We start from the raw sequence: 16,039 nt of genomic DNA, 5'->3' as shown, positions 1-16,039 counted from the left end.
AGAGGTCAAACAGAAACACTGACTGTGAGCATGTAACGGAAACAAGTTAGTACAAGAGAACAGGAAGTAACACACACCCTCTCTCTCTACCACACACACACACACAGACACACATGCGCGCACACACACACACACACGCACACACACACACACACACACACACACACACACACACTATAATAAAACCAGCCAGCGCTCCACCTGGTCACTTCTCTTTACCTCTCTGCTTGTTTTCTTGGCTTACAGCAGGTTTAATGAGGATTATTCAGCCAGTCATGACTTTGTGTTCACAGAAGAATCAAACTGTTGAGTTCATTCTAACATTTCTCTCCTCTACAGTCCACAGGGAGGAAACTGACTCAGACACTTTGAGAGTGAAGTAATACAATGTTGGATTAACACTCACCCTGCTTCAGTCTTCTGTCTTCAGTCTTCTGCTCCGTTATCTCAAAATGGAGTCTGGAGCTGAACTGAACTAAACACTTCCCCTTTCAGGGTTTCCTTCCTCTGTTCTCATGAGCCTGCGTCACACCGTCAGTGCAGCTCCTCCTCTCTCCATTTACAGGAAATCAACTGAGTTCATCTGTGTGTGTGTGTGTGTGTGTGTGTGTGTGTGTGTGTTCACAGCCATTTAACATGATGTGTTCATAAGAATCTCTCTTGGCTTGAACAGGCTGAATTAACCCTCTGAGACCCACAATAGACCCGATTTAGTCTTCTTTAGGAGGGTCCAGGGGGTCTTTAGGGGGTCCAGGGGGTCTTTAGGGGATCCAGGGGGTCTTTAGTGGGTCCAGGGGGTCTTTAGGGGATCCAGGGGGTCTTTAGGGGGTCCAGGGGGTCTTTAGGGGGTCCAGGGGGTCTTTAGGGGATCCAGGGGGTCTTTAGGGGGAGATAGCAGGTCAGCAGTAGATGTCACATAGAAGTGGTGAACATCATCTGAAAGCTGGAGATTAATCTGAGATGCTGCTCAGCGCTGTGTGTCAAGTTGTTCTAGTCATAAATCAGAAATAAACATGAATTAATTACTTTAAATAAATAGTGAAAGTGTATCAGGGTTTAGAGCATTATGATAGAAGTATATGATGGTCATCTCCATGCTCTGTTATGTCTCAGAAGTTGTTGCAGTAGTTGTTGGGTTGATTCCATTTGTTCCACAGATTTGGTGCTAAATTTAACCATTTTTTTTTTTAACCACTGGAGAATTGATAAAAAAAGATCAATAATCCCTCCAGATTACCACATTAAGACACCAAGACCTAGATTTCTGCATGTTTCTGCGGTTGGATGGCGAGCACTTCTGCTGTGTAAACTGCTCAGAAACCCCCTCATAGTCAATCTAGCTAGGAAAGCCATCCATCCTCTGAATTAGGCCTGCACGATAAGATTAAAAGTTGCGGCCGCAAGGAATTGTGGGTCTGAATTATCTCCTTTCCTTTGGTAAAGGATGCTCCAGTGTATCCTCTGCTAAAGGAGATAATAAAGGAAGCATTGAAGCTCCTTTCCTCAGCATTTAGAGGATTCTAACAGCTCTCATCACGGCTGCTACTGAGATACTTCCGGGTCATTTCACTCCGTTAGGAACCTTCCTGAGAGAAGAAGACTGTTCGACCGCAGCCCCGGATCAGAATTGGGCCGATAAGTCGTCGGACAGCGAGTCCCGCGAGAGTATATGCAAGTTTTTGCAGATCTCAAATCAGATTTCGCATTTTTGCGGGCTCCCTTCTAGACACGACCTTTTGCAACGGCTGAGTGGGCGTTTCCATTTACGGAGCAGAGCCAGAGTTGCCAAGTCGGCTTATTATCAGTGACTTTGGGCTTGTTTTCCTGAAAAGGCCTCACTAATATTGGTAGTCGTGAGAGCGTTTTTTTGGGCTTGTTTCTAAAGTGTAGTTGTTTATTTGGGCTCCTGTCTCTCTCCTTTATACCGCTCTAGTTTGTCCACACACAGATGGCTGACAGTCGCTGACAGTCACTCACCGTCGCCACTCAGAGTTTTGTTGTGAGACAAATGTTGATGGGGTTGATGGAGTTTAGCTAACAATACCAGGTACTAAGTGGCAAACAAAGAACAGGAAACAGAGAGTGGAGTTAAAGTTTGGATTCGCCCTCAAGTGGGCGACGATTCAAAGGCAGTTTGACGTTTCTCTAAGTGTGATATAATAACACATCATGCCGATCTGGTTCAACATGCTCGCACTGAAACACATAAAAGAAAACGCAGCTCCGTTCTCTTCAGCGAGGCTTCGACTCACGGTCTTTGCAAAAATGAAACGAAATGCAAAAATTTAATTAAATGTATACAACTTCTTTTAGTTTAGTTGACAAGAAAGTCAACTGAACTAAAGTAACAAGCTAAAAATGACATAAAATGTTCAACCTCTTTAAGTTCAGAACAAGTTTTCTTAGATTAGATTCCATCTTTTCTAGGTGACTGACAGCTGTCACATGACCCGGCTCATGAGCCATGACAAGAGAGGTGTACAAGTTTATTATTAAACATACAATAACCAATCAATGCATGAATGAATGAATCAGTGTGATCAGTGTGTCAGCAGATGGATGAGTGGTTGTGTGGTGAATGAAGGGTGTAAAACCTGATCTAGTAACACAGCCGAAGCAACCAAACAAGAACATGGTGGTGTAGGAATGGAGAGATCTCAGCTTCATCTTTACATCATGTTCATAAATCTATTTAGTATAAAACTGAAGTAGTTTTTTCTGTTTTGTTTTCTTTTACAGATTTATACAAATAAAATTATTCTGAATATCAGGATGAAAAATTATTCTGTCTGTTGCACAATAAAAAAATAATTTCAGCCGTTTTCCTGCGTTGCAACTGTGCAACTCTTTTTCATAATCCAAACACAGATGGTATCCAGAGATGACACATCTTATTGCTCAGTTAGTACAATGTGAAGCACACTTTTAAAATGTATTATATCATCATATGAGTTACATTTCTTTATCTTGATGTTTCTTCTGATATCATACTAAAGGTTGAACGTTTCACTGTGTTTTACAGAAAAAGAGCAAGGACGTGCTGGATTTAGAAATACAATCACAACTTGGTAAAGTGATTAAAATGTGTTTTTATTTAGCAGCAGATGTTCAGAAGAGTCTTTGTGGAGTCTTTAAAACAGCTCTAAGTGTTGCTGATGAAGGACTTTATCAGAGAATAGTCTGCTTAGCTCTGTGACTGGAGTTTAAAGGTCAGACATGAGAGGCACAAACTGGAGCTACTGGGACTGTAACGTCTACTAGAACAGGGGTTCTCAACCTTTTGCAACTGAAGGCCCACTTGTGATTGTCAAAACATTTCCGAGGACCACCTTCCCAAATAAATGAGTAAAAAACCTAACATGTTTATACAACAGATAATAAAGTGGGCTGTAGATATGTGTTATGCCACTGTCAGCTGTAATGACCAAAATACATATTGTGCTTACCCTCAGTGAGACACTTGGGCTTGCCTCTGGGAGATGATGAGATGAAGTGGTGGTGGGATGGGTGAGAGGCTGACACGCAGAGTAGCATTCAAAGTTGCTTTCAGTTTGTTCCTTGCCTTTGATTTGGTGACAGTCACAATGGAAAACCCTGACTCACATAAATAGGTGGTGGTGAAAGGCAACAGAAATGTGATTGCCCGTTTTGACAGAGAGGGATATTGACTGGCAGCCAGTATCCAGAATGAAGCAAGGTCTACTTGTGTGAGCTGAAGCTTCAGGCTGCTGTCTGCTGATAGTTCCATCAGTTCATTTTCCAACACAGTGGAGAGAGCTATGTCTTCTGAAGCAGGATCCACAGAGAAAGGGTCCAAAATCCAAAGGTTTCCATCTCGTGCATCTTCTGGGAAGTAGTCTGTAAACTTTCCTGACAACTGAGTCAAATGCTGGGTTATAACACTGGATATGTTGACATGAGGAGTGGCTTCCAAAGTTTCACTGAGGAGTGAAAACACGTCAAATCGTCCCTCCTTGACTCTTCTGTTCCACAGAATACGTTTTTTCTTGAAGCCCTCAATTTTGTCTGTGCTGTTTCTGCCTTGCATTGATATATTGAGCTGATTTAACTGGTCAGATAGATCTGATAAGTAGGCCAGTTTTGCACAAAAGTTCCCATCAGTGTAATGCTCAGCAAGAGGGGAGTGCTGCTCTTCCACAAATGTGTGCACTTCTTCTCTCAGTTCAAAAAGGCGATTAAGCACATGTCCCCTTGAAAGCCACCTTACTTCACTGTGGTACAACAGATCTGCAAATGATCTGCATCAAGTCTTTCACACAAAGCAGCAAAACACCTTGAGTTGAGTGCATTTTTCTTAATATAGTTAACAGTTTTCACAGCCACGTTCATGACTTCATGCAGTTCTGGTGACATCTGCTTTGTAGCTAGACTTTCCCGATGTAAGAAACAGTGCGTCCTCTCCTGGATCTGTTTGACAACACCACGATGTCTTCCCGTCATTGATGCAGCGCCGTCTGTGCAAACACCTGTACAGTATTTCCAATCAAGAACTTTTTCGGTGAAGTAATCATCAAGGCAGCGCATTACATGATCTGCCGTTGTTCTTGTTGGAAGCTCCTTGCAAAACAATAGATCCTCGTGAAGATTACTGTCCTTGCAGTATCTTACAAAAACGAACAATAAAGCGGCATTGCTAACGTCAGTCGACTCGTCCAGCTGTATGGCAAAGTATGGGCTTGCCTTTATTCCTTCCAGAAGTTGGCATTCGATGTCATCACTCATGTCAGTAGTTCTTCTGCTCACTTCTGCAGTCTCATCTTTACTACGATGATGAGTTCACTGTCCAGAGCAGTAACAGATATTAGTTCATCTTAAAATGCGGACAGAAAACCACAGAAACATGTTGAAGTTTTAAAAAGTGAAAGTGTCCGTTAACACTAACGTTAGCTACGTTTCTTTGTTGATATCACAAAGTTAGAGAACTTATTTTAAAATGAGTTAACTCACAATACTTAAACATTGATGGAATAAATAAACTTGTTTTGTCTTCAAAAAGAAAGAAACTAGAATTCCCGCCTCACGGTTGTCTGCCTCCCCCAACCAGTCAAGTTACAGTTTACATCCACGTCTGTCCAAAATGTCATCACTTCATCATTTCATCATGACCTTTGACCTTTGACCACCAAACTCTAATCAGGTCATACTTGAGTCCAAGTGGACGTTTGTGAAACTTGTGTGCCGAGTTTAATTTCAAATCCAGTTTCCATCATTTTAAATCCAGTTTAACTACATCATGATGACACTTAACCTTTACAACACCAAGTCAGTCAGGAAGAAAGCATTCACAGCATCAGTTCAGTGTTCACTGCATCCATTCTGATAAACCTCCTTTGTGGTAAAACAGAGGGAACGGTGACATCTGCTGGCAGAAAGCAGCTCCAGCAGGAACAACAGAACATGAACGGTGGTGAGAACGACCGCTTCAACACGGATTTCTGAGGGAAGAAGCTCCACGGGCGACTTTATGTGTCTGTGTTCAGTCATGTAACGTGAAAACTGGCAGAGTCACACATGAAACTGGAATCCTCCTGTACGGACATGATTAGTGAATATAAAGTCTAGAGTACGCATGTTAATCAGTTCTGTTTGTTTATTTGACATCAAACATATTAAATATGAAGGAGCTGACTTTTGCAATATACTCACTGTTGTTTACAGTATGTTATATAATTCACTTTTTTTATATTACATTCATGATCCAGATGCAATGTAGTGTTATTCTGCTGTGCATTTAGCCTGCGTATAGTCTGCATAACAATTAAATTCATCTTCAATAACAACTAGGCCTCTTCTAGAAGCTGACCTGGTGGATTGTGTTTAATAACTACTTTACCTGCATTATTATCCAACTCTGATTGTCTCTTTCCTTTTTAAACTTCTAAACAGATATTATTGTGATGTGCTTTTCTATGATGTTCATTCACTTTGATGACAAGGCACATTCAGGCTTTTACAGACTGTTGGAAGTGAGCAACTCATCTTTCTAACAACAGCTTTATCAGCTAATAGTAAATATCTGGGAGTTATTTATCTGATGGTTAGCATGCTGTCTGTGAACCTCTGGACCAGTGCTCTGATGAAGACAGGGTCCATGTTCCTCTTCTGCAGCTGGTTGAAAAGCATGTCCACCTGTGGCATGATCTTATGGAACAATGTCAGGAAAACACAGAAAGCCTCGTCTTCAAGCATCCTCACAAAGCCCCCTGAGTCTCTGGGGATGTGTGATGTTGTCTGCTGCATGATGAGGTTCAGCTGATGCACACAGCAAAATAAGGCATATTTAAAGCCAACAGAGGGCGCTGCATGCATACACAACATTTCTTTTTATATCATCTGCTCCCTGGTTTAACATGCATTAATCATCCTCACCAGTCAGCTTTCTTCAGACTGTCCACGTTGGCTCCTTCCTGCAGCAGGTAGCTAACACAGGCCTGGTGGCTCATGGAAGCAGCTTTGTGCAGAGGCCTCTTGTAGTCGTTGTTGTGCAGCTCCACATCCATGCACACCTGCTTTATGAGATACTGCAGCATGTCCAGGTGTCCTCTCCTGGCAGCATAGTGCAGCAGGGTGTCCCCAGACCGACCGAAGTGTCTCCTGCTGACAGACTGAACCTCAGAGCTGCTCATCAGTCTCTGCAGAGAGTCAACCTGTCCATCCTGAGTGAGCTTCACCAGCTGCTTTAAAGTGTTCTCATCCATGCTGGTTAGAGGTCAAAGGTTAAAGGTTAAAGGCTGCAGCACCAACTACAAAAAGTCACTTTCTGGTCAAAATGACAGAAAATAGTCAAGCTGGTCTTCCTGAAGACATGCTGCAGAGAAGAGAAGAGTTCACTGTTGGTTATCTTCTTCTTCTTTGAGCTACATTGGTGGTTGGCAAACAACGATTTGGTGCATTACCATCACCTACTGGACTGGAGTGTGGAGCAGTAGATTGGCAGGAAAAAATAAATAAATAAATAAAATAAAATAAAATAAAAAACAATAAAATACAAATTAATAATAATTAATAATAATAATAACAATAATAATAATATTAATTAAATTCTCTCCATTATTCCTGTTGTCCTTAAGTAATTAATTAGAAGATTGTGTACTTTCTTAGATGTCTTTCCTAGCAGATTGTAATATTTCCATCATCTACTCCTGATATCAATTCCCTTCTTTCTTTGTCATATTTGTTGCACTCTATAAGAACATGTTTGACAGTTTCCGGTTTATTACAGTGCGTTCATAGTCCAGTTGGGTGCTTGCCTATTCTACGGAGTGTTTGGTTTAATCCTGTATGTCCTATTCTCAGACGGGTAATGACCATCTCTTCCACCAGCTCCTACATGTGTCTGAATACTGTACAGATGTCTCCCTGTGTCACTAAAGTCCCAGTATTCCTGCCAGGTGTTGTGCATGTAGTCCTAGTAGTTTTAACCTCTGCTTTACTTAACGGTATTTGTATGTCAATTAAGTGTCGTTTTAATGATTGTTTGGCCAATATATCTGCATTTTCATTTCCTTCCACCCCTATGTGTGCAGGAACCCAAAGGAAGGAGTGTGGATCATTCTGGCTAATAATTACTATATCCCAAAAAAATAAAGAAAAGAAAAAGAAAAAGAAAAAGAAAACAAACAACCTCATATTTTTCCAATCATATTAATTTGTCTAAGATACTGAAATAATGTTCTATAACACTCATTTAGTGAGTTCTTTTGTAGAATATGTAATGGAAATTCTGTCAATATTCCGAGATGAGTCCTAATGAACGTTGAAATAAGGATCTCAAACAGATGAAATGTCTTTGTTGTATTTTATTCTTGCAAGAAGAGGCACTGGTTATACAGAGTCACACAAAGTCTGCAGAAGAGTGCACTGCAGGAGATTATTACAATGTGATTATATAGAAATCTACAACAGGGACTGTGAGAAAAGGAGTTGTTTTACTCAGACAGTGTCCCAGTAAAAGTCAACACTCAGTACTTTCCCACTACATGAGACGAAGAGCACACAGACAGGAACTCTCCACCGAGAACCGGGAGGTTCGACCCTGCTGGGGGGGAGGGGTCAGGCGGTCCAGAGGGATGGAGAGAATAGGGGTCGGTGTGGTTGCTGCTGGGTCAGACACGGGGAGCAGTGAGTTGTTGATGGTGGTGATTTTGTCGCTGAAGAACTGAAGGAATGAGTTACATAGATTGGGTGAGGGGTCAGAGAGGGTGTTGGCACGAGGCTTGAGGAGAGTGTTGACAGCGGAGAAGAGGGTTCGGGGGTTACGGGTGGGGTCATTGATGATGGTGGAGAAGTAGTCAGATTTGGCAGCAGTGATGGCGTCTTTGTAGGTGATGAGGTGAGATTTGTAGGCTTCGAGGTGAACAGTGAGTGATGATTTTCTCCAGAGGCGTTCAAGTTGGCGGCCGGTCTGTTTGAGTTTTCTGAGGTGGGGTGTGAACCAGGGGGAGGAGGTGTTGAATGAAACAGTTTTGGTTCTCAGGCGGGCCAGTGAGTTGAGGGAGTCAGACAGGGTGGCGTTGAGGTGGTTGGTGAGATCATCAGGTGAGGTGGGGGGTGGGTCCAGGTGGAGGGCAGCAGATAGCAGGTCGGAGAGATGGAGGGGATCAATGGACTTGATGTTGCGGAATGAGATGACTCTGGGGAGTTTCAGACGGGGTGATGGGGAAGGGATTGTGAATTGGATGAGTTTGTGATCAGAAAGGGGAAAGGGGGATGGTTGGATGTTCAGAACCGGGATGTTGGCAGAGCAGACGAGATCCAGAATATGGCCTTTATTGTGTGTGGGGAAGGTGATGTGCTGGGTGAGGTTGAAGTTGTCCAGTAGAGTGGAGAAATCAGAGGCAAGTTTACAGGTGGGGGAGTCCATGTGGATGTTGAAGTCGTCCAGTAGCAGTAGGGGTAAGGGGAGGGATGATGCTAGGATGAGGAGTTCAGACAGATCGGAGAGGAAGGATGAATTTGGTTTAGGTGGGCGGTAAATGAGAATGACTGTGTTGGAGCAGGTTTTGAAGGCGAGGGATTCGAATGATGTGACTGTAGGGAAAGTGAGTTCGGTGGTCCTGAGGTTCTTGTTGAATAAGACTGCGAGGCCCCCTCCACGCCGGGAGGGGCGGGGTTTACAGAGGTAGCCGAAGTTGGGGGGGATGCTTGGTTGAGGGAGAAGAAGTCATTGGGTTGTTGCCAGGTTTCAGTGAGCAGGAGGAAGTCCAGTGAATTGTCCAGGATGAGTTCATGGAGGATGGTACTGCAGTGGTACTCACGATACAGATGGTTACAGATGATGAGGAGAACAGCCAGATGATTATTGTAATTCCAGTGGTGGAGTGTCCGAGAGGAGTTGAGGGGGACAGAGAAACATGCAGGGCAGCTCCGCTAGCGAGTTAGCAGCTAACCGGCTAGCTGGCGAGGAGAGTGCAGCGAACGGGAGCAGAGGGAAAACAAAAAACAAAAGACGGAGAACAAGAGTGGGAACGAGATGGAACACAACAAAACTCAGGAGAACAGTGAAGAAACAGCACAAAACGAGAGGAAAGACAGCTGACAGAGGGAGAAGCTGCAGTCAGGAGACGCCAGCAGTGCTCACCCACCGGCACAAACAGAAACAAACACACACGCGTACGGAGGCAGCGAAGGGACGGTGCTGTAAAAGGACACAGACCCATACAGTCCTAGTCGTCAGGACTGTATGGGAAAACACAGTCTCTTCACTTAGCAATGTTTAGTAGGTCCTTACATAAGTCTACGGGAAAAAGTCTTTTTGGGCCCGATGGCATCACGTGACGGACACAGAAGTTGTCGTACCGCCGTTTGGCCGCTACGAAAATGGGTATCAAGTGTTAATCTAGTTATGTTGTCATGAACTGAACTATTCTGCAGAGGCACTTTGGGTTCAGAATATATGAATGAATAAAAAAAGACAAAATCAGATGCAGGTCCAGGTGGTGAACCTCTGTGGATCATCAGGACACGGCTGATCCTCTCAACACATCCACTTTTCTGATCACTCACCCTGACAGAGATCAATACCAACATCTGATGAGAGAAGAAGAGAACAGAAGTCATGAATCAGTGTTTACAGAGACTCCCTTCATCAGCTGTCAGTCACTGATGCAGCACACAGTTCATTTATAAAACTATCATTAGCAGAACCAACCTCCATATCTCCGCTCACTACTCAATATCTCCAACAGGAACCGCAATTTATCTTCTAGCTAATTCATCAGTGTGGTCGTTCCTAAAGTCTGCACCTCCTCTGGTCCTCACTCATTCCAGTGTGCTGCTCCTAGTGACTGGAACGAGTTAATAAAGACACTAAACCTCCACACCCTCATCCCGTTACCCTCCTTTAATAGCTCTATGGACAGACCACATCATGGTTACTAAATGTAACCACGGTTCTATGAAATAAGAGCCAGTGATCTGAGGCTTCAGTCAGACTGATCTCAGAGCTGTGACAGAGATGAACTGATCAATGAGAGAACAAAGACTTTCTGATCAGATTTGATGGTACGACAGTTTGATGGATGAGGACCACTGTCTCTATACATGATGTGATGCTGTCAGCTGTAATCCAGCTTTATTTCCTGGAGACATGAACACAACAACAACATCTTCTTCACATCAACTCTAACACATGATCACAACAAGCTTCTGGCTGATCTGATTGGCTGACTGTTCTCTCTCTCTGTGTGTCACCGTTCTCCTCTCACAGCTTAACGGAGGAAACACATCACAACAATACTGCTGAAACCAGCATGGACCGACTCCGACCCTCTACTTACTGAAGAGTCTCCAGTCTACAGTGTGGACTCTCCACAAGATCAGACAGCAGCTTCACATCTGATTCCTCCAGGTTATTGACTTTCAGCTCTAGCTCTCTCAGATGGGAGGGGTTGGACTTCAGAGCTGAGGCCAGAGAAGCACAGCTGATCTCTGACAAACTGCAGCCCCTCAATCTGAATAAAGAATAAATGATGAAGATAAAAATCACTTTATAATCCAATCAGATGTGTTCATCATCCAAATGTCACATCATCATTCATACACCTGTTCATGTCAACACACATCAATAACATGCTGCTGATCTCTGTGTTCATCTATGTGTGTGTGCTGAAGGATCAATAACAATGATCAGACATTATTTGTGGAACACGTTGAAACAAACAGAAACCAGAGAAATATTTCTACTTCATGAAGTAAACTTGATCAATTTAGAACCAATATTAGTTCAGAGGATCTTCTGTATCCAGATGTGACCATTTACCAACAATGATAAACATTAATTTACTTTAACAACTAACAGTGGACATTTTCTACACTTTCTTTAAGAAACACAAGTCTTTAGTGACTGCAGACTGAATTTAGTTCAAGAAACATGAAAATATGAAGAAAAGGACATTAACAACTTTATGGATGTAAGTTATGTTTGTACATAAATCAGGTTGAATTGTTAATTAAAGATATAAGATCTATAAGAGTAACAGAGAGTCAGTGAACTGACCCCAGAGTCTCCAGTCTACAGTGTGGACTCTCCAGAAAACCACACAGCAACTTCACTCCTGAATCCTTCAGCTTGTTGTCACTCAGCTCCAGCTCTCTCAGATGGGAGGGGTTGGACTTCAGAGCTGAGGCCAGAGAAGCACAGCTGATCTCTGACAAACTGCAGCCCCTCAATCTGAATAAAGAATAAATGATGTAAGTTTAGAAGACAACGTTCCTGCTTGAAATCATTCAATGTTTAATAATGTGTTCAGAGCTGAAGAAGGTTTCAAACGTAGGAGTTTAGAAAATGTAAACTCCAAACACCTGAAGCCAACAGGATGCAGGTTAAAAATTGTCAAATGCAAACAGTGAAACAGAGCTCTCATTAATATTAATGACAACGTGCTGCTACTTCAATAAAGACGTAGTGACTTCACCTCTTAAACTCTGACAGCTCCACCAGTGGATCCATCTATACAAACTCATGTTGAGCAGCCAAACACAAATAAAAACCACAGAAACTGATTCAAGATTCAACTCAAGATCTCAAAGTTTCTAAAGATGTCAAATATGTCAGGATGGATTTTGGGGAAATGTGAACAAAACTTATCTACAATATATATTTTAGGAATAGTGGAGTCATAAAATCAAAGCGTCTTCAGTTTAAACTCTTCAGTCAGTAAAAGAATCATAAAGCTTCATAACATTTATAGAAAAAGTAAATAGTGAATATATTTGTTATTGTCTGATAGCTGAAACAGAGATTATTTATTTATTCTTCATATTTATGTTTTTTTTTACAATTTATTTTAACATGATGAAGTCAGGTGTTGTGATATATAAAGGTTTTAAATGTGTAGCTCAACAATGCTCTGCCACAGTCAATGGACTAAACCACTGAAGAAGAAAATGGACTTTAGCATTAAGATACTCAGTGTTTTTCCTGGAGACATGAACACAACAACAACATCTTCTTCACATCAACTCTAACACATGATCACAACAAGCTTCTGGCTGATCTGATTGGCTGACTGTTCTCTCTCTCTCTCTGTGTGTCACCGTTCTCCTCTCACAGCTTAACGGAGGAAACACATCACAACAATACTGCTGAAACCAGCATGGACCGACTCCGACCCTCTACTGACCTCAGAGTCTCCAGTCTACAGTGTGGACTCTTCACCAGATCAGACAGCAACTTCACTCCTGATTCCTTCAGGTCGTTGTTACTCAGATCCAGCTCTCTCAGATGGGAGGGGTTGGACTTCAGAGCTGAGGCCAGAGAAGCACAGCTGATCTTTGACAACCTGCAGCCCCTCAATCTGAATAAAGAATAAATGATGAAGATAAAAATCACTTTATAATCCAATCAGATGTGTTCATCATCCAGATGTCACATCAACATTCATACACCTGTTAATGTCAACACACATCAATAACATGCTGCTGATCTCTGTGTTCATCTATGTGTGTGTGCTGAAGGATCAATATCAATGATCAGACATTATTTGTGGAACACGTTGAAACAAACAGAAACCAGAGAAATATTTCTACTTCATGAAGTAAACTTGATCAATTTAGAACCAATATTAGTTCAGAGGATCTTCTGTATCCAGATGTGACCATTTACCAACAATGATAAACATTCATTTACTTTAACAACTAACAGAGGACATTTTCTACACTTTCTTTAAGAAACACAAGTCTTTAGTGACTGCAGACTGAATTTAGTTCAAGAAACATGAAAATATGAAGAAAAGGACATTAACAACTTTATGGATGTAAGTTATGTTTGTACATAAATCAGGTTCAATTGTTAATTAAAGATATAAGATATCTAACAGTAACAGAGAGTCAGTGAACTGACCCCAGAGTCTCCAGTCTACAGTGTGGACTCTTCAGAAAACCACACAGGAGCTTAACTCCTGAATCCTGCAGCTTGTTGTTACTCAGATTCAGCTCTCTCAGATAGGAGGGGTTGGACTTCAGAGCTGAGGCCAGGGAAGCACAGCTGATCTCTGACAAACTGCAGCCACTCAATCTGAATAAAGAATAAATGATGTAAGTTTAGAAGACAACGTTCCTGCTTGAAATCATTCAATGTTTAATAATGTGTTCAGAGCTGAAGAAGGTTTAGAACGTAGAAGTTTAGAAAATGTAAACTCCAAACACCTGAAGCCAACAGGATGCAGGTTAAAAACTGTCAAATACAAACAGTGAAACAGAGCTCTCATTAATATTAATGACAACGTGCTGCTACTTCAAAAAAGACGTAGTGACTTCACCTCTTAAACTCTGACAGCTCCACCAGTGGATCCATCTATACAAACTCATGTTGAGCAGCCAAACACAAATAAAACCACAGAAACTGATTCAAGATTCAACTCAAGATCTCAAAGTTTCTAAAGATGTCAAATATGTCAGGATGGATTTTGGGGAAATGTGAACAAAACTCATCTACAATATATATTTTAGGAATAGTGGAGTCATAAAATCAAAGCATCTTCAGTTTAAACTCTTCAGTCAGTAAAAGAATCATAAAGCTTCATAACATTCATAGAAAAAGTAAATAGTGAATATATTTGTTATTGTCTGATAGCTGAAACAGAGATTATTTATTTATTCTTCATATTTATGTTTTTTTATAATTTATTTTAACATGATGAAGTCAGGTGTTGTGATATATGAAGGTTTTAAATGTGTAGCTCAACAATGCTCTGTCACAGTCAATGGACTAAACCACTGAAGAAGAAAATGGACTTTAGCATTAAGATACTCAGTGTTTTTCCTGGAGACATGAACACAACAACAACATCTTCTTCACATCAACTCTAACACATGATCACAACAAGCTTCTGGCTGATCTGATTGGCTGACTGTTCTCTCTCTCTCTGTGTGTCACCGTTCTCCTCTCACAGCTTAACGGAGGAAACACATCACAACAATACTGCTGAAACCAGCATGGACCGACTCCGACCCTCTACTGACCTCAGAGTCTCCAGTCTACAGTCTGGACTCTCCACAACGTCAGACAGCTGCTTCACTCCTGAATCCTGCAGCTTGTTGTCACTCAGCTCCAGCTCTCTCAGATGGGAGGGGTTGGACTTCAGAGCTGAGGCCAGAGAAGCACAGCTGATCTCTGACAAACTGCAGCTCCCCAATCTGAATAAAGAATAAATGATGTAAGTTTAGAAGACAATGTTCCTGCTTGAAATCATTCAATGTTTAATAATGTGTTCAGAGCTGAAGAAGGTTTAGAAGGTAGAAGTTTAGAAAATGTAAACTCCAAACACCTGAAGCCAACAGGATGCAGGTTAAAAACTGTCAAATACAAACAGTGAAACAGAGCTCTCATTAATATTAATGACAACGTGCTGCTACTTCAATAAAGACGTAGTGACTTCACCTCTTAAACTCTGACAGCTCCACCAGTGGATCCATCTATACAAACTCATGTTGAGCAGCCAAACACAAATAAAACCACAGAAACTGATTCAAGATTTAACTCAAGATCTCAAAGTTTCTAAAGATGTCAAATATGTCAGGATGGATTTTGGGGAAATGTGAACAAAACTCATCTACAATATATATTTTAGGAATAGTGGAGTCATAAAATCAAAGCATCTTCAGTTTAAACTCTTCAGTCAGTAAAAGAATCATAAAGCTTCATAACATTTATAGAAAAAGTAAATAGTGAATATATTTGTTATTGTCTGATAGCTGAAACAGAGATTATTTATTTATTCTTCATATTTATGTTCTATGCTCTGCCACAGTCAATAGACTAAACCACTGAAGAAGAAAATGGACTTTAGCATTAAGATACTCAGTGTGGATCAGTATAATATCAGCCTTATGTCTGCAGTTTAGTTTCACCACAACTTTCACATCATATTAATCTCAGTACACAAGTAAAAAATGGTGTCTGACCTCAGAGACTCCAGTCTACAGTGTGGACTCTCCAGAAAACCACACAGGAGCTTCACTCCTGAATCCTGCAGGTTGTTGTCACTCAGATCCAGCTCTCTCAGATGGGAGGGGTTGGACTTCAGAGCTGAGATCAGAGAAGCACAGCTGATCTCTGACAAACTGCAGTGATTCAATCTGAATAAAGAATAAATGATGAAGATAAAAATCACTTTATAATCCAATCCGATGTGTTCAGGTTTTAAATGTGTAGCTCAACATTACTATGTCCTAATCGATGATCTTTTCCCTAAAATGAGTAGAGTGACTTTGTCATTGTGTTATTGTGGATCATCATAATGTCAGCCTTTTACAGACATCATCCAGATGTCACCACAACATTCATACAGCTGTTCATGTCAACACACATCAATAACATGCTGCTGATCTCTGTCAAGTCTGGAATTAGAGGATCAATATCAAATCAGACTTGTTGGACTTCATTACTTCATTTATTACATGGCCTTCTTCTCACTGTATCTGGGAGCTTAGCAGGTTTATGTCATTTACAGGAAAGGTCCACATTTGTTCAAGTGTGTCTATAAACAACAGCCACATGTCATATGTACATTAAAAG

The 16,039-nt window shown here is 41.4% G+C and overlaps 3 protein-coding genes across 3 annotated transcripts in view; all 3 read right to left on the bottom strand.

Moving 5' to 3' along the window:
• Positions 1-16,039, bottom strand: part of LOC119482581 (NACHT, LRR and PYD domains-containing protein 14-like) — a gene marked incomplete at its 5' end in the record, with an annotated part of 158,976 nt that overhangs the window by 94,299 nt on the left and 48,638 nt on the right. The window contains one exon of the mRNA XM_037760253.1: positions 13,364-13,537. Within this exon, the coding sequence (XP_037616181.1) occupies positions 13,364-13,537 (174 nt within the window). The remainder of the gene's footprint in view (positions 1-13,363; positions 13,538-16,039) is intronic.
• On the bottom strand, positions 5,179-9,856 carry LOC119482586. Its single transcript, XM_037760257.1, has 2 exons — positions 8,008-9,856; positions 5,179-5,441 (listed from the first exon to the last, which is right to left on the bottom strand). The coding sequence occupies exons 1-2, from the start codon at positions 8,882-8,884 to the stop codon at positions 5,317-5,319; spliced, it is 1,002 nt and encodes a 333-aa protein (XP_037616185.1). The 5' UTR covers positions 8,885-9,856; the 3' UTR covers positions 5,179-5,316.
• On the bottom strand, positions 5,689-7,032 carry LOC119482593 (ankyrin repeat domain-containing protein 16-like). The gene is made up of 2 exons (XM_037760264.1): positions 6,391-7,032; positions 5,689-6,273 (listed from the first exon to the last, which is right to left on the bottom strand). The coding sequence occupies exons 1-2, from the start codon at positions 6,717-6,719 to the stop codon at positions 6,270-6,272; spliced, it is 333 nt and encodes a 110-aa protein (XP_037616192.1). The 5' UTR covers positions 6,720-7,032; the 3' UTR covers positions 5,689-6,269.

The sequence above is a fragment of the Sebastes umbrosus genome, chromosome 23 (genome assembly GCF_015220745.1).
Source record: "Sebastes umbrosus isolate fSebUmb1 chromosome 23, fSebUmb1.pri, whole genome shotgun sequence".
Lineage (NCBI taxonomy): Eukaryota > Metazoa > Chordata > Actinopteri > Perciformes > Sebastidae > Sebastes > Sebastes umbrosus.
This window is presented reverse-complemented; position numbering and strand designations above follow the sequence as displayed.